This window comes from Penicillium lagena (assembly GCF_028827675.1).
Source record: "Penicillium lagena strain IBT 129212 chromosome Unknown utg000008l_segment0_segment0, whole genome shotgun sequence".
In the NCBI taxonomy this organism is placed as follows: domain Eukaryota; kingdom Fungi; phylum Ascomycota; class Eurotiomycetes; order Eurotiales; family Aspergillaceae; genus Penicillium; species Penicillium lagena.
In genome coordinates, this window is record NW_026623229.1 from 1,772,603 (window position 1) to 1,789,867 (window position 17,265).

The 17,265-nt window shown below is 51.3% G+C and overlaps 10 protein-coding genes across 10 annotated transcripts; 5 read left to right on the top strand and 5 right to left on the bottom strand.

Moving 5' to 3' along the window:
• Window positions 1-575: 575 nt before the first annotated feature.
• On the bottom strand, window positions 576-2,123 carry N7510_011320 (carbohydrate-binding module family 48 protein; the record flags this gene model as incomplete). Its single annotated transcript, XM_056983245.1, has 3 exons — window positions 576-1,769; window positions 1,894-2,029; window positions 2,101-2,123. 3 exons carry the CDS (start codon window positions 2,121-2,123, stop codon window positions 576-578), a joined length of 1,353 nt encoding a protein of 450 aa, XP_056828739.1.
• A 69-nt stretch (window positions 2,124-2,192) lies between these two features.
• N7510_011321 (uncharacterized protein) lies at window positions 2,193-2,566 on the top strand (the record flags this gene model as incomplete). Its single annotated transcript, XM_056983246.1, has 2 exons — window positions 2,193-2,229; window positions 2,313-2,566. 2 exons carry the CDS (start codon window positions 2,193-2,195, stop codon window positions 2,564-2,566), a joined length of 291 nt encoding a protein of 96 aa, XP_056828740.1.
• Window positions 2,567-3,087: 521 nt separating this feature from the next.
• Window positions 3,088-4,347, top strand: N7510_011322 (cyclic nucleotide-binding domain-containing protein; the record flags this gene model as incomplete). Its single annotated transcript, XM_056983247.1, has 1 exon — window positions 3,088-4,347. The coding sequence occupies one exon, from the start codon at window positions 3,088-3,090 to the stop codon at window positions 4,345-4,347; it is 1,260 nt and encodes a 419-aa protein (XP_056828741.1).
• Window positions 4,348-4,811: 464 nt separating this feature from the next.
• Window positions 4,812-5,699, bottom strand: N7510_011323 (uncharacterized protein; the record flags this gene model as incomplete). Its single annotated transcript, XM_056983248.1, has 1 exon — window positions 4,812-5,699. The coding sequence occupies one exon, from the start codon at window positions 5,697-5,699 to the stop codon at window positions 4,812-4,814; it is 888 nt and encodes a 295-aa protein (XP_056828742.1).
• A 275-nt stretch (window positions 5,700-5,974) lies between these two features.
• Window positions 5,975-6,949, bottom strand: N7510_011324 (uncharacterized protein; the record flags this gene model as incomplete). The annotated part of the gene is made up of 1 exon (XM_056983249.1): window positions 5,975-6,949. One exon carries the CDS (start codon window positions 6,947-6,949, stop codon window positions 5,975-5,977), a length of 975 nt encoding a protein of 324 aa, XP_056828743.1.
• Window positions 6,950-7,318: 369 nt separating this feature from the next.
• On the top strand, window positions 7,319-8,773 carry N7510_011325 (uncharacterized protein; the record flags this gene model as incomplete). The annotated part of the gene is made up of 1 exon (XM_056983250.1): window positions 7,319-8,773. The coding sequence occupies one exon, from the start codon at window positions 7,319-7,321 to the stop codon at window positions 8,771-8,773; it is 1,455 nt and encodes a 484-aa protein (XP_056828744.1).
• Window positions 8,774-11,184: 2,411 nt separating this feature from the next.
• N7510_011326 (aldo/keto reductase) lies at window positions 11,185-12,434 on the bottom strand (the record flags this gene model as incomplete). Its single annotated transcript, XM_056983251.1, has 4 exons — window positions 11,185-11,706; window positions 11,759-12,133; window positions 12,182-12,323; window positions 12,379-12,434. 4 exons carry the CDS (start codon window positions 12,432-12,434, stop codon window positions 11,185-11,187), a joined length of 1,095 nt encoding a protein of 364 aa, XP_056828745.1.
• Window positions 12,435-12,776: 342 nt separating this feature from the next.
• N7510_011327 (DUF3425 domain-containing protein) lies at window positions 12,777-13,877 on the bottom strand (the record flags this gene model as incomplete). Its single annotated transcript, XM_056983252.1, has 1 exon — window positions 12,777-13,877. The coding sequence occupies one exon, from the start codon at window positions 13,875-13,877 to the stop codon at window positions 12,777-12,779; it is 1,101 nt and encodes a 366-aa protein (XP_056828746.1).
• Window positions 13,878-15,481: 1,604 nt separating this feature from the next.
• Window positions 15,482-16,120, top strand: N7510_011328 (uncharacterized protein; the record flags this gene model as incomplete). Its single annotated transcript, XM_056983253.1, has 1 exon — window positions 15,482-16,120. One exon carries the CDS (start codon window positions 15,482-15,484, stop codon window positions 16,118-16,120), a length of 639 nt encoding a protein of 212 aa, XP_056828747.1.
• A 55-nt stretch (window positions 16,121-16,175) lies between these two features.
• N7510_011329 (uncharacterized protein) lies at window positions 16,176-16,562 on the top strand (the record flags this gene model as incomplete). The annotated part of the gene is made up of 1 exon (XM_056983254.1): window positions 16,176-16,562. The coding sequence occupies one exon, from the start codon at window positions 16,176-16,178 to the stop codon at window positions 16,560-16,562; it is 387 nt and encodes a 128-aa protein (XP_056828748.1).
• Between the last annotated feature and the right edge of the window lie 703 nt (window positions 16,563-17,265).

Below are 17,265 nucleotides of genomic sequence, written 5' to 3' on the forward strand. Positions count from 1 at the left end.
AACGAATTTAGTCTAATCTTTTACACAAGGGATGGGGTGGCAGCTATGGCCGCCGCTCTTACTGAGCACGAGCATATACATCCCATATCATACTCTCAGACTTTTAGAAGTGGTACGATTAATTTACAAACGAGTCTCTTGTTCAGTCCAATTTTCTTTTGGCAGACGCTTAGTTAGGCTGGAGCTCTTCAAGCAACTCAATAAAATACGGCTTGTCGGGTGGATGGTGAGCATTATATGTACGAGTTTCAAAGAACGAAAAGAATGGACGTGAATTATACCAAGCTATAAAACGGGACACGGGCTCTTTTTCAGTCAGATCGTAAACCCATTACTAACCTAGTCTCCTGGTGATAGACAAAACACACAACAACAACAACGACAACAAGATAGGCTGGAAACGAAAAACAACACAAGGATGCAGTGGCGCGTGTAGTGTGTGCAGAGTGAGGTATCCATGTTCAATTAACAGAAGCGTTCACAAACCGAAGCGAAGAAACGAAGGGAGATAATGAAGTCAAAAAACGAAGCGAGACGAAACAACGAAAGCACAACAACACCATCTAGTAAGATGACTATTTCAGCTTTTCCTTGATCTTGCTGAAGAACCCGCTCAGGCGCTTCTTCTTCTTCTCTTCCTTGGCATCGGTGGAGACGGCAGCCGTGTCTTCAGTGGTAGCCGATTGCTGCGCCGGAGCCTGGGTCTTCTTGGGCGTGGTGGTCTCTGTCGTCGGCGCGGAGGCAACGCCCGTGGTCACGGTGGGACCAGACGGAGCCTGGATCTGCTCCTGGCCCACGCCCGACACAGGGGCCTTGGTATCAACGCCGGGGGCGGAGGTCGGTGCCGCAGCCGCCCGGCCGGGGGGTGGAGTCGTGTTCGGAGACACATCGGTGGAGTCTACTCCCATGGCTGCCACCGCTGCGAGGCCTGGCGCAGTGGGCTGGGTGGTTGCGGAGACGGTGGGCGCCGGAGTGCCGGCTGATTCCTCCACGCTCACTTTCTTATGTAGCTCCCGCTCCACGTCCTTTTTCTCTTCTACGGCGTGCTTGTTGGCAGCCGCCTCGGGGTCCTTGTGGGCTTCGGCGAGCGAGTCCTTCACTATCTGCGGGACTTCGCTGGCGGGAGCAGGATCGCCGTTGGTCGTCTTCTCCAGAGGGACGTTGGCCGCCAACGCCGCCGTGGTGGAGGTTGGCGCAGCCGACTGGATGGTGTAACCAGGATCGGCCGCATCGGTGGTTGCGGCGCGCTGAGCGGGCCCTCCACCCATCGGCAGACTGGACTCGGGGATGGTGTTCTTCGACACGGGGGGCACGGCGAAGGCGCTCGACCCAGCCGTATCGGTGGCGTGGTTCTGGGAGCCCGCGCTGGCCAGGGGCACGCTGTCGCCCTTTTCATAGGACTCCTTGTCGAGCTTGACGGTCGACTGGACGGTGTTGCCATGGGTCAAGGCAGGGTCGGGAACCTTTTCGCCAGGGTTCAGCTTGACGGGATTGCCGATGCCGGCGGAGGCCGGAATGGGATTCACGGACAGCATTTGCTCCGACTCCTGCCCCGGGGTGTCGGGGAAGGTGCCCGGCAAGCTGCCATTCGGCTCCTCCTTGGGAACGGCGGCCGCCAGGGCGGCGGTGGTGGAATCCGGGGTGACACCGGACATGATGGTGGGTTCGGGAGTGATCTCGTTGGGTAGAAGCACGTTGTTGACGTTGTTATGGCCGTCGGTCTCTTCACGTACACGGCTGTCTGTAGTCCAGGTGCCGTCGACAACAAACTGGGGGAAAACGGGAACCAGTCAGCCACCCCTCTCTTTATTCATATCAAAAAAGGCGGACAGTGACGTCAGGGCGATGCGTCATGGAGACAGCAGTTGAAGCCTAAACCTAAATAGTACGCACCTTGTATTGGATCTTGTCGGTGGTGGCAGGCAGCGACACTTCTTTCCGGAAAACGTCGCCTACCCGGTCGAGCTGGACGGTTTTCCCCCAGTCATCGAAGGTGCCGGTGACATACACCTCGGTCGCATTGTAGGGCCTGCAGCCTGTGGTCAGCACGCCAATCTGCGGTGGCACCGGCAGGAGAGTCTGCCGGTCGCACACACTCACCATTGGAAGGTGAAGGTTCCCATTGCTGGCAGGGGGTGAGAAGGGGGTGAAGGAAGGGATGAGAGGGAAGCCAAAAAAAAAGGGTGTGAATAATGAGTGAGGCTGGGCAGAGTTCGAGCGGCGGGCCTAGTCATTCGGTGGGGGGAACACAGACCAAGTCTTTACTTGACGGACACTACACACCCATTCCTTCGCCGACGACTCCTATCTAGATAGCTTGGATTCTGTTGACTGGGTTTGCCAGGAATTGGAGCTGTCGAATCAAAGGACCACGGAACGGGGATCGACGCGGTGGCTGGCGGGCCCTGAGGATGGAATTGTTGTCGACCAGGAGCTCCGCAAGCCGAAAGGAGCAGTGGATGACTTCAAGACACCACCCGCGGGTGGCGATAGTGGGTTTCTAGAAGGCACCTGGAACCCTCGACACATCCGGTGTCTCCGTCGGATAGTGACGTCGATCACCTAATAGTCCCAACTAGTCACTGGAACAGGCGATATGATCGCCCAAGCTCAGACCACGACCCCTCCCTTCCTTCTTTCCTTCTCGGGCCCCATTGGAGTTACCTCGCTTGTCTGGGGCGCTTCTTCTTCTTCTTCCACCTCTCTCCACCCTCCATCTTGCCTCCCACCACTCATCACCCCAGGATCCCCCCAAGGTAGGTGTCTCGCTTCCCCGTCATGGGAGCAGCGCAGGTCTTGCATGCAGCCTCCCATCCCGCACTGACACGACACCCTGCCAATCCCCACTCGGATCTGGAGAACCCCTCCTGATCTGTGTCTTGCCCCAAATTATTCCCTCTGCCCACCTTCCTTCCTTCTTGACTATATAACCCCCCTTGCATCAATCACTCTTGTGACAATTCTGACCCCTCTCACCAGAACCTCCGTCAGGCCTTCATCCCACACGGCCACCTGTCCAATCCCGCTTCCGCTTAGCCCCAGTGTGGCCGGAGTCGCGGCCCCAGCGGCCCCAGCGTCGCCACAGTCATGGCACACAACTCATTCCCGGGTACCAACCCGTTCCTCAGCACGGGCAAGACGGACAAGTCGCCGGGCATCCAAAAGATCTCCGAGGAGGAAGAATTCGAAGTGACGTCACCAACCGATGTCACTTTTCGCAATACCAACGCCGGCGCCCCGACGGAACCTGTCTACCGCGGACGCGATGCGGCAGAGCAAGGGTCACAAGGAGGAGGCGCTAGTGGTGGTTCGTTATTTGGTCGGAGCCCCTTCGAGTCCGGGTCTGGGGAGGGTACGGGCAGTCACGGCGGAGACGGCGACCAACCCGGTTTCCCGATAGCTTCCGCGCAGCAGCACGGGTTCCCCAACAATTACGCGCTGGGTCGGCGGACCTCTGTGTCTGCAGAGTCGTTAAATCCCACCTCTGCCGGGGCGGACAGCTGGACACCTCCGCACCACCCCAAGACGGACGAGCAGCTGGCGCGGCTGAAGACCGCCGTCAGTGGGAATTTCCTGTTCGCACACCTCGACGATGATCAATTCAAGACGGTGCTGGATGCGCTGGTCGAGAAGCCCATTCCAGCCAAGGATATCAAAGTGATCGCGCAAGGCGATGCCGGAGACTACTTCTACGTGGTGGAAAAGGGCAACTTTGACATTTACATTCATCCGTCTGGCTCTGTGCAACCCGGTGCCGATGGCCTAGGCAACAAAGTCAGCTCGACCGGTCCGGGAGGCTCCTTTGGCGAACTGGCGCTGATGTACAACGCCCCGCGCGCCGCGACGGTGGTGTCAACAGACGCAAAGAGCACCCTATGGGCGCTGGACCGCATCACCTTCCGGCGCATCCTGATGGACTCGGCATTCCAGCGGCGCCGCATGTACGAAGCGTTCCTGGAGGAAGTGCCTCTGCTCTCGTCACTGAAGCCCTACGAGCGCGCCAAGATCGCCGACGCACTGGACACGATCAAGTACCCGGCCAACTCAACTATCATCCAAGAAGGCGATCCCGGCGACGCATTCTATCTCTTGGAGTCCGGCGAGGCCGAGGCGCACAAGAACGGCGTCGAAGGTTCGGTCAAGTCGTACCGCCGTGGGGATTACTTTGGGGAGCTGGCACTGTTGGACGACAAGCCTCGAGCGGCGAGCATCGTCACCAAGACCGAAGTCAAGGTGGCGCGGCTCGGCCGGGATGGGTTCAAGAGGCTGCTTGGTCCCGTGCAGGATATCATGCGGCGGGCTGAGTACAAAGTGGATGCGTCCAAGTCTCCTGTTTCTGCTTCATGAATGTGATACGATATTTGATGCAATTGAACGGGCGGGAGAGATAAAAATTTTGGGCCCGACCTCCCCTTTAGAATGTGTCTGCCTCTTGCAGTTGTTGTTGCTGTCTCCTCAAACTGATGAATCTGACGGTTTTCTCTTTTGATATTTCTTGCCCTACCCCCTTCACCTCGCAACTTGACACACTCCCTATGATCCTGAACTGTATCTACATAACTGTTTCTGCTGTTGTTGTCCTTGTCTCGCGATCCTCTGCTGGATTGTGATTCCTTGCTTGCTACCTTGCCTGACTCGATTTTCAATTGAGCAGGACCGAGAACCCACTTACTGAAGAACGTGTTCAATCTGAACTTCCTTTTTTGCAACTCTACTCCACCGAATCCAATCTTTCGTATTTCCCAAATGTAGATTATTTACCTTACTATTCACCTATTCATATAGTTCATTATTTGAATGATTGGATAATACTACCTCGCCACAACCAAATCACTCCTCAAAACCCACTTCTCCCCACTAACCACCTCACTCCCCTCGTGAAGCATACACCTCTCCCCATGGCGATGAAGCAGCGCCAGCCCCGTCTCAGGGGCCACGGAGATCGGTTCTGGATGTGGATTTGCCCGCGTCGCGTCCGGGTAGAAGGTTGTTGAGCCGCCTGTGCAGGAAGTTAGGTAGATGAGGAGCGTCCAGGTTGTACGCGCGGGTGTTGGGTTGGATGTTGAGGGGGAGGTGAATGTTAGGGCCTTGGATTCGTCATCTGGGGTATATATGTTAGTATACATATATATGTGTGGGCATATAAGTGTGGGCATATAAGTGTGGGCATATAAAGGCGGATAGATCGTTGGCATATTTTTTAGGTATAGGTGTTGTGCTGTGTTGCTTCTTCCTTCAAGTGACTTACAATGCTGCGCAAAAAATTGACCCGGCGAATAGCGATACACCCTAATATTCGAGTTCAACCCCAGCGGCGTCCCGCCCCAAAGGTTGTGTGCTTTGTGCGCCCGTTCCAGAGCCCTGTCGTCCTCTTCATCAGAGTCGTCATAATCATCCTCATCAAACCTCTCCACCACAAGCTCCCTCAACGCCGTCTCCCCCCACAACATCTCCGCAAACCTCGCATCCTCAATCTGGAACCGGTCATTGACGCGCACGGCCTCGTCTTTCTTGGGCTTGCCCGGGGTAGTGGTGAGCGGGAGGGACGCGAGGAATGACACGTAGTTCTTGCAGAGTGTTCCCGGGAGGAAGTTGCGGATTAGGTAGATCTGGTCTGGGACGAGGGGCGTGAGGGTGAGGTCTGTGGGGGGGGAGGAGGGGGCGAAGCGGGGGCCACTTTGGAGGGGTAGTATTGGCATTAGCGGGTTGTTTTTGGTGGTGAGGTGTTGTTGCTGCTTTTTTGGATTTGGATTTGGGGGGCATGTTTGCTTGCTTGCTTGCTTGCTTTGGTGGGTTGGGGGTTGAGTGGGTGTGGTGGTGCACAGCAGTTATCGATAAGATCTCGGCTTGCAGGAAGCTTACTTCCATATGCGTCTCTTCCGCTCGTGTACAGCAATAAAGTAATACTAGGTATATGGACTGACTGGATGTACATGGAGAATTGCAGAAACATGACATACAACCCCCAAAACACCTATTCCAACAAAAATGCCATCTTCTCCTGATGATCACAAGCCACAGTCTCAACAGTCCACTTCCACAGATCTTCTTGCTTCGCCACATCGTAGCTCGCATCACTAGACCTAATCTCCCTCAAGCCCTCATAGTACACACCGCTAACCCCCTCAACATCAGCCCCAACAGCCAACCTAGCCAGCGCTTCACCAGACTCCTGAGGAGTATGAATATTCGGCGAGACAAGCAACCGCAAAAGCGGGAGGATGTGCGGCAAGACACGCAGCCAGAGGAATTTCTCAACTCGGCTGCCTTCTCTTGTCAAGCCCGTCCCTGGCATAAGACCAGGATCCATCGACGTAACCGTCCAATGTTTCCCGTTCTTCTCGTTGATAGCAGCAAAGCGTCTGTGCATGGCGTATGCGTAGAGGACATTAGACAGCTTGGTGCTGGAGTATCGCTTGCGTCCGCTCTCTTTGGCTGAGAGGGGAGGTGGGTGCGCGGATTCCTCAGCGGAAGTATACTTCGCATCAGGCATGCCGGTTTTCTGAGCGGGATCGTGTGTTCCGCTGGATACAATCACGACGCGCGCGGTTTCGTCAAGATGGGGATGTAAGAGGGAGAAAAGGAGTGCGTGCCCGATGTGGCTGATGGCAAAAGTTTTCTCGAATCCGTCTTCTGTGTACTCAATTGCCGCAGGGAACTGTAAGGCAGCGTTGAAGACGAGTGACTGGATTGGCGGGAATTGGTTGGCCTTCCATTCCTCGGCAAAGGCGCGGACCTGTGCGAGGGAGGAAAGATCGAGTCGTAGGAAACTGACATTTTCTTGGTTGAGGAGCTTGTTAATGGATTTGGCAGAGGCATCGAGGTCTGAGCGGGATGCGATTATGACTTGGTAATCTGGACGCTTGCGAGCGATGGCTAAGGCGCAGTGATAGCCTAGTCCTGAAGTGCCACCGGTGATGAGGACACTGCGTTGATATTTAGAAGGCATTGTGGAAAACAATGATAGAGAAGTGACCAATATAGGGGTGTGGAATGAATCGAAGCCTAGAAGATTGATTCTGCGGAATGTAGTTTGTAGTTCGAGGGTTTCCGGATAGAGGGGACGGCAGGCTTTATACCCATGATCTCGGGATTGATGTTGAATACTCTACGGCCAAATATCTGCCCGACGGACATCGGAATTAAGAATTCGATAAAGTTGAAGCACGTAAACCGCGAGTTGAGAACGACGGTCCCGTTCGGGCTAGCGCTGAGTGAAGCGGCGAACCCAGGCCGGACGGTCCCGTTCCGGTTAGCGCCAGGCTGAAGGGACCTCAGAGCATCATCTCGCCCTCATTAGCAGCACAATGAAGCGAGAATGGATGCTGAGAGAAAGGGTTCTCTGCTACCGGAGAAACTGCTCCATTACTGCCCCGCTCATCAAGTCTTAATCTGTACCACCTGCCACTACGCAGTCCAGCCAGCAGCCATTCCTCGGCACTTGAAGGATATCCACCATATCCGTAGCAACCAGCGACGTCCATTCATCACATACGCTAAAACACTCAAATTGAAAAGCCCTGAAGAAGTGAGGTCCATTCAGCCCAAGGAGTTCCCTCTGCCCTACTTGCCACTTGAGCAGGGATGGTGCTGTGAGGCACAAGGATGCGGCTACCTTTGCGCGTCTACTAAGCGAATGGAAACCCACTGGTCTGCTCAGCATGGCCGCAAGGGCTACTCAAATGTTGACTGGAGTGCTACTCCCTTACAATCTTTCTTTCGAGGGAATATGCTACGATACTTCACCAACACCTATTCATCAACCAAGCTTGGCGGTAATGAGGCTAAGATATCTGGGAAACATAACCGACGTATCCGAGAAAGGTACAACTTGGACCCAATCGATGTCAAAATTCTGGACCACTACTTTTCCTCGTCTTACAAGAGCTTTGTGACAAACGAAACGACAGAGACAATCTGGCTCGACGTTGTGCCAGACCTGGCATACAATAACCCGTTCCTGTTGCGAGGCATCTTGGCCTGTACAGCACTACACATGGCGTACTTAAATCGTCCACAGCGCCAGACATACACCCTTCGAGCATGTGCTCACCAAGACGCGGCGCTTCCCGAATTTCGCTATGCAATCAACCACCCAGATGAAAAAAACTGCGACGCAATCATGTCATTTGCATACCTACTGATCATTTATTCCTTCGCGACGGATTCTGAAAACACTACCAACTCATTTCTCATTGTGGACGAAACCCACGAGAATGCGGATAAACCAGAACTAATTCTCCCCCAATGGCTGCATTTTATCCGTGCCGGCTGTTCAATGCTCTGCGATGTCTGGGACCGAATACAAAGTGGCCCGGCAAGTGCACTAGCTTCTGCTTGGGAAGAACAGTTCGATGTCGGAAATGACAATCTGCCGTATCTGGACTACTTTGTGTCTCTCGTGCCGAGTGACGGGTCTTGGTCCGACGAAAGCACTAAGATTTATAAGTCTGCTGCACATGCATTAGCTACGTCATTTGCGTACATTGAGCGTGCAAAGAGCAAGGCTAATGTCAATATGTGGAATGTCCTTGCTGTGTGGCCGATGCGTGTTGAGGTGGCGTTTATATCTTTGCTATCTGAGCGACATCCCGGGGCGCTTATACTACTTGCATATTACTGCGTGATACTGAAGGACATGGAGGACTGTTGGTACTTCGAAGGGAGACCTGTGAAGCTGCTTGCGTCCATTGCAGATGTGCTGGACGCAAGATGGTGTCCTTATATTCAGGAGCCAATTAACGTTTTTATTGGTTCCAAGATAGCCAGATGAAAAACGAACAAGCAGATTCTACCTTTGATGATTATGAGGTTTTAGGACGAGCCCAACACGTTTCCCCACTACATCACTGAAGTGAAAATGTCAAGGTCCACTTCGTACATGCTCGTGCTGAAGCGCCCTGCGCCATTCCCCTTCTGCTTGTACATGGCTGGCTGGGGTCATTTTGGGGGTTCGACCAGGTCCAGGGCTCGCATCCCAAGGACCCAAACAACCCCGCGTTTCACCGCGTGGTCCTAAGTTTACCAGGATTTTGTTGGTTGTCCTGGCCTCCATGCGCGGGGTGGACACTCCAAGATACCGCACCGGAGGGAGTTGAATACACCGCGGGGGAGAAAGCGGTGGTGGCGAGAGTCGATGATTCGGTGGAGAATCATATTAGCTGTGCTGTATGCATGTGAGCTCCGGTGAGCCACATATTATCTGAAGTCGAAAAAACAGAGGGGTTGGAACTCAGAAGGGTACAATTCAGATACGATTCAGAGACCACATGTTGGCCGAGCTGGGAGGAATAGCCTCTACATGTTGCCTAGAAACGTTCATAATCCGAAATAGTAGATATTTGCTATAGACAAGCTATCAAATTCACGGTGGCTCGATATATACATCCTCTGATCTTCTCATCCCCATTAAGAGCAGTAGCCGCCGAATTTGTTAAGCGCGCCAATGCACGAGTCTGAGCAGCAGACCGAGTTGGCCGCACAGTAGCCACCAGAGGCAGTGCATCTCTTCTCAAGCTTTGTGGTCATATCAGCAATCGTACGATGCAATTATGCTTCACGCTTGGGTAGGCACTTACAGGATCGTTCGCAGCTGCTTCAGGTACCGCAGCGGCCATGGCGACGCCAAGGAAGAGCAGTACGGTGGCGAAAGTAAGCTTCATATTGTAGAATTTGAGGGTTGGTATTTAGAAATATCGAGAGATGGAGGATAGAGAACGAGAAGTAGAAGGGGGCCAGGAGGGATTTATATACATTCCGATATAGACGCTTGGACATGGTCATTAAATCCCGTTCTCGTTCTAAACATACTGCCTGTCTTCCAATCTCTAGACCGCTGATCCTGCGATGTAACCCCCGCATGATCAAACCAATCATTGCTCAATACCAGGATGATGGGGGCCAATAAGGCCGCTTCGGCGAGTGCCCGGGGGCCAAAGGATAAACTACGCAATTCAATCTCTTTTAGGGTTAAGTAGATGTTGCCCCGGCTGTGAAATGTGCTGTCAGTGGTCTGTTAGGGCACCTGCATCATATAATCGGCGGCCGAGTCAGCCATCACCTACGGGAGGCTCAACAGGGGCGTGGTTCGAACGTACAAATCCTACATCTAATATCTTTACCGGTGGTCACAGCATAAGCTCTGTAAATTATGTGGTGCAGTACAATTGGGTACTTATCCTTGTATCTTGGGTTACCGTCGAAGGAAGCTGACCCCGGATCTCTTACCAAGGTAGCGGGGCGAATTGACTACGTTGGAAAGGAAGTGGAGGCACGAGCCCTTATTAGAAGGCAGAGTTGGGTGCTGAATTAAGCCGAAACAGTAATCGCAGGTTTGGAAGGTCCTTGTCAGCTTTTATTTCACTATTTTCATTCTCACCAAACGTTCAAACCCACATTCATTATCTGGAAGCTGGTTTTAGACCACGATCTTCGCTTTGGAAAAATGACCGGTGAAAATGCAGGGATGTAGGCTTCCAATAATTACGTTGGGCCGCTTAGCATCGATTCAGCTTTATATCAACATTGTGGTTGGAAATGCATTTCCTCCACTGGGTCTCTTGTGTGTAAACCCTCCGAGAGAAGGGTAAGTGCATTAAACCCTCAGTCTTTCCGACTATCTATTGCTCGTGAGGCAATTTAGGGGGGCGAGCGTGACAAATTACCAAGTAAAATGAATGCGTGTACTTTGGGGGCCAGAATGCTGTATAGGAACATTATCCTTGACAACAGGCCCTAAGCCACTTGATTTGACTCCAAGTCCTCCGCCCCCACCCTCAGCTGGATCTCTGGAGTCCAGCGATTATTTCTGTATCAATCTGATCACCACGTTAACTCCAAACTCCGCACTTTCAGTATGTTTCACTGCCTTACTCTTAAAACATCCGGGTACTAAGATCAGAGCCCAACCTTGTCTCATAAGCCAAAAGAGTTATAAGAAGTCTATCGCTTCGGCTGTTTGGGGTCCAAGGGACTATTCTCTGTGTGTTGTTACATAGTTATGTACACTAGCGAGTCATGTTAACGTTAGTTAAAACAGAGTAAGTATTTAGTAAGCGCTAGTACGAATCGTCCAATGACGATTCTTGGAGGTATTGAGATGGCTGATTGATCGGGATCATTCCATGAAATAAGCCTCATTTGTATGTATGTAAGTTGACATCAAAATAGCTGTGCTTCCACATATTACCATGCACCCGTCAAAGCAGCCTTCGGGACGTACAACTCATCCAGATACTGGACATCTTCGTCAGAGAGCAATCCATCCTTTAACAGTGCCACGGACTGCACAGCCTCATCCACTCTAGCGTTGCTAGATAATCCGATAATAGGGTTGACTCCCTTTTTCAGACACCATATCACTCCGACCTGCGCCATGCTGCAACCCTTCTTCTTGGCCAATGCTTCCACGCGGTTGATGATGGAAATATCAACCTCCGTAGTCGCACCGATCAACATTGGTGAGTAGACATCAGATGCTTCACGTACAGACTGTGGCGTCTTGTCCACTTTGAATGGGCGCGTGAGTAGACCACGCGCCAAAGGTGACCAGGGAATAAGGCCGATACCGGCATCGCGGCAATATGGGTGCATTTCGCGCTCCTCCTCGCGGTGTAGGAGAGAATAATAGTCCTGCATGCTGATGAACTTATGCCACCCCTTTTTCTCGGCAATATTGTTCAAAGCTTGGAACTCCCAAGCGAACATCTACCAACAAGTTCAGTCGAAATAGTCATCTATGCACAATGGGTCAACTCACCGAGCTTGCGCCGAGATAGCGCACCTTCCCAGAGTCAACAAGATCATTAAGTGTCCTCATGATCTCTTCACGAGGAGTCTCGCGATCAAGGCGATGGATCTGGAGAACATCCATATACGTGCCGAGTCTCTCAATGCTAGCATTTACCGCATCGAAGATATGCTTGCGCGACAGCCCAATGCGATTCACCATGACACCGTCATTGACAGCCATCAGGGCCAACTTCTCTTGATCTGACAGTCCATCCAAATCACCTGGGTTGGGAATCCCACCGTAGCATTTCGACAGGATCACGACTCGTTCGCGGGGGATGTTGTATGTTTTCAAAGCCTTGGCTATGATGCGCTCGGACTCGCCGGAGGAGTAGATGTCAGCCTAAAATGATCAGTTCATCATTTATGCCAGGTAAATGGGTCTTCTTACGGTGTCCCATGTGTTCAGTCCCTTGTCGAAAGCATACTTGATAATTGGCAGTGCTTCTTCCTCAGGAATCATCCAGTCATCACTGCCAAAGGACATGGCACCTAGAACCACCTTGGAGATTTTGAGGCCGGATCGTCCAAGCCTAGATACCAAAAGGCGTTAGAAGTATACTTCATTTCTATAGAAGGATGTCTTACTGAGTGTATTCCATGGCGTCCTTTTGGGCCTCGGGTCGAAGAGTGAACCGGTCCATCTTTGCTATTCGAGAAATTTGATTCTGCTTTGAAAGAGTGAACCTTGGCCGTTAAGTATCCGTCGCGGCATTTTCATACTTGGGCCATGCCCCCATAGCAAGGAGGTGAAGTGTATTGCTGAGCTGAGCATGCTGGTCAAGATCGGGCTGCTCCCATGCGATTGGTCAGGTGGCTGATGTGCTCAACTCAGCGTGCATTGAAGCACTGTGGGTCCGGTGGGCTATCTAAGCCAACCAGTGAGCCACGCTCCTCAATGCTTTACTCCCATCTTTCTTTTTACCATAGCCACCCTGGGAAAATAGAAGTTGTATTCTGGCTCATGACCGACTTCAAGGCTCCTGCTACTTGCGTCGCCAAAAACTCGGCAAATGATCCCCTCTAACTTCATGCCACCACCTACTCTGCTGAAAAAATCCACCCTCTTCCCCTCCCAAGACAAACCACCATTTTTTTAAAAACCACGGCTGAGCTTCCCAGCTTCGTATATCCCACGGTGCACCTGACCCACTCACTTCATTACTATCTCCTATATGCGACGCCCAGCAAATGAGTCCCTCGTTCTCAAGATCAACGCAGAATTCGTGCATGCTGATCATTGGAGGATCCATAGTGGCGAGTTGGATGAATCGTTGACGAAATTTGGGACACGGAATTAGGTCGATGTAGGCGTGATGGGGATGTGTGAACTGGATATCTATAGGTTTGAGATGTGGCATTGACTCCAGCAACTTAGGAGAAACCGATTTTGTGCCATCTTTCCCAAGTGCCGCATTGTAGAAGGGTGACCCAGTTGCAGGGTTTGTGAGTTCTTCAAATGTGAGGCCAAAAAACAACTCAGCATTTGCTCGAATGGCGGCAAAGGTAGAGAATTGTTTGAGTCGTAAGTTATTGGTGTAAACAGAAGGCAGCGAGTGTGAATGAACCAGCTTTCTATTTTTAGTGATGAGGATTCTGTCGGTGCACAAGGCAGGAGATGGTTGGTCATTGTCTTTAGCGCAGTTTTCTGTTGATGATTCCCCGGATGGCAAATATAATGAACTCAATCCGGCTTGGAGGATATCTCGAATGGTGACTTGACCAGATCCGATTCGCGCACTTGTACTTTCGTCAATCTCACCCAAGTGGTCGACAATGAATGCCAAGGCTTTCATGGGATCATCTTGAGCCGTTCTCAGACTAAGTCCAGAAAGCCTGCTCGGTGGTGTAGTGAAACTTGTGCTGCTGTATCCTGCTGTACGTTGGAACAAGCGATCGGCTAGATCATTCCCTTCTTGGCTATTTGGCAAGAGGATGTGGTCTTCATTCTGTGGGGTTTGAGGAGCTAAGAGAGCCTCAAGAGTTTGCAGATGCCGTTTTTGCCTTTCTCCTAGTTGAAAGTAAGAAACAAATTGCCGGAGGCTCCTAGATGGGGTACTAACTGTATCGCTGTTGAGCTCGTACATTTTGCTGTCTCCTGCGATCTGAAACCTCCTTTTTGGGTTGTGATATATCGGACATGGTTCCTAAATCGGATCAAAGTATTCTCAAGATACAAAGTTGCCGCCTAGAATTGACAATGTAGGTTTCGTGCCTTGGCTCGAACGAGGGCTGGATCGCGGGTAGAGCTGATCCAAGATCGTTATTTTGTAGCTATGTTATTCGAATTCGGACTTGCTTCCTTGCACATCCATGATTATTTAGGAGCATATCCTACGCAACCGTTAAGATATTGCCCGTAAGCGGGGACTTTATCACGTGGCGGGTTTGCTTAGCGAGTGGTTGAGATTTAAGTGGTGAGATTTAAGTGGCTTTCATCATTGCTGAGGTGGCGGCGGAATGTGCGGGTTGTGATTCCTACTGCCCAGAGGCCCGTCCACATCACCCTAAGTAGAATCATTCAGCTTGACCATCTTTCAACCACATCTCAATCCGCTATTTAATCAACTCCAGGAGTGAGATGCTTCCCTCATTGGTCTATCTTGTTTCACAAGCATGTTGACTTACGACTCGCAAATTCAAGCCTCTCTATACAGTTTACTTCTTACCACCCTTTGCTTTTCATCGTTTCAGGGCCGATGCGCGCGCCGCGCACAAGTCTTAAGATCTATTCCTGAAAGTGGGGGATCTTTGCTAGACTATATCTAGACTAGCGTGTTTCAAGCCACGATGTAGGAAATAACTCGTCAGAGTATACCAGCCCCCAAATGTCGAGCGTACGTATTGGTTAGCGCTCTGGGGCAACCTGCAGGTGAGAACCTGATAGCCTCTTATCATGCAAGCATTTGGGGTCCAGTTCTAACGCCGGCACAACAATAACGACTTCAACGTCCCCGTGGAGAGAGAAAACCTCGAGCCTTTTCACAGGTTAACGTGGAGACAATGACACGTCTTATTAGGTGAGGCTCTAATATTACCGAGAAGAGAGTCTATACAATCACAGTGGAATGCACAGTCATGTATTCACAGTAGTGATAGCCTGCATACCGCTTATTGTAGAGGAGCAGGGTAAATGGGTGGGATCGTCCATGCATCCATGCATGCTGTAACCCGGAGTAGGTTAGGATTATGTTGGGGGTCTCTTAGCCCAACCAATTAGATCTGCGAGTTCGGGTTATGCATCTGGCTCACCAACCTATTTTCGGAGTTTATCGAAGTCTAATGGTTGGTAGCACTCACACCAGACAGTTTATCCCCCGCAAGGCTGGCGAACAGAGCCACCACGAGTGAGATTATAGTCGCAGGATCACTGGATACACCAATGAGTCTATCTCCGACAAGCCATGAGATCGGCAAGGCTGGCGGCCAGAGTAACCTCGCGTGAGAGTATAGTTTCAGGCCTACCAACATTCCAACAATCAGTATATTCCTGACAAGGCTGGATATGGCAAGATATGAGAGAATATAGTCGTGAGACTTAACGCGCCTTCATTTCTATTAATATGAATGTAGAGTTGGGGTCCCAAAAGTAATAACAAATATTGGGAATATAAAAGGGAGCTCTGAGACGGAATCAGAATTCAATCATACTACTTTTGTTCAGAAACCAACCTACAAATTGTCAGTTACGATGATGTTCTCGATGACCACCCTCGCCGTGGCATGGCTTCTGCCTATTGCCATCGCCGCCCCATCAGGCAATGTTCAGAATGTCGATATCATTATCCAGCAGATCGATGCTACTTCTGAGCTAGACATTGCGGTCGTGAGCAAGAAAACGTCTCAAGTTTTGGGTTACGCTTGCTCGAATACCCTCAACTCAGGTGCATTCTCTGACCTGCCTATCACCGCCACTCTCGACAGGAATGGTGCTGGCAGCCTTGCCGTTGGCGATAAGACGTATATGGTTCACGAAGATCCTAAAATCTCTGGTGGTATCACTTGCGCTCGAATCTACAACGAGGCCGAGAGCTTCACGGTCTGCTCTATGCAGGTGCCTGCTTCTCTTCCGTTTACTCCAATTAGTGACGGAGACATGGAAAAGTGCTTTGATAGTGGAGAAATTCCCAGCTTGAAGAGAGCTTATAAATCCATCCTTGCTCAACAAGAGGGACATGCAATGACGAATGTCACCCGGAAGAACGAGTCGCCTTCACCACACAAGCGGGACCCCTACGGGATGTGTGATAATTATGACACCACTTGGATGGTTGGGGATGGAAACCCGCATCAGAACTACCTCGACACCCAGCTCAGTGTGAGTATCTGACTAGATCCTGGTTCTAGAAAGGCTATTAGCTAACAAGTCACCTACTTAGGAAAATATGGGTTGCGGCGCCGCACCAAGCTGTACCGTAGGTGAGACGGAGAGTGTCTCCTACACTATCGGCTTCAGTGCTACAGCCACTGTAGATGAATGGCTCACTGGTGGCTTTGACGTGTCTGTGAGCTGGACAACAGGAAACACGTATTCCTGCACTGGCGCCTCCGGCGACACCGTGTGCGTCTGGTACAACACGGCTCATACCGCGTACACAGTCGAGAATGTTGAATATTACTGCGGTGGCCCTGAGCCTCCCGGTCCTCCCTTCGTTCTGTTCTCGCCCAATTCCGACAACGTTGGTGGTGGGTACTATTGTGTTGTTGGCACCTGCCGCTCGCAGGGCTCGCAATATTGGGACTACAGCGGCCCTGCTGGGGGCCCGCAATAAACTGGTTAAGAGCTCTTTATTGTTAGCAGTGATTTATCAGGCTCTACCTTCCGGAAATTCGTCATAGAGATTGTTGGTGAATCGTGTCTTCAAGTACTCAATGTCATGATACATTTTATCAATTCAGAGGAGTTGTCTTCTTTTTCATTGCCACTATTGTCCTTCCTGACCCTTCAAAGTTCGTGTAATTTCGTTCAGCCGTAGATAGAATTTTGGATTAATCTTCTCTGATTCCTTGTTAATTGAAGGTCATGAAGGAGGAGAGATCCGCGGTGAGCTGTCGGATATGATCGAAGGATATGTGCCATGTCTCAGGGGCCAGCACCTCTATCAATCCATGACTATGAGAAGAGTTTCAAGGCGAAAACCGGGGCCATCGATGCGGGTTCGTAAGTGAAGCTTGTTCCATTTTCAAGTCCATTGTGCCACATTCGATACGGGCGAAGCGATAACATGCGAAGGCGTGAGGTATTACAAACTTGAATGCCGTTATCAAGAACAGGACGGTGAAACGTTCGGCGAGTCTAGTGTCGTCCTAAGAGGCAAGAAATTCTGAAGCTCCAAGCCATCGAAACTCTCGATGCGTTTACAGTCGGTTGGGTCGTTGTTTGATGTTATTTACCCTGATCCTTCGCTCAACTTGGAAACGCTTGAGACGACTCCGCGAAGTTCAACTTGGTTTCCACCGTCCTGATCCGCGAGG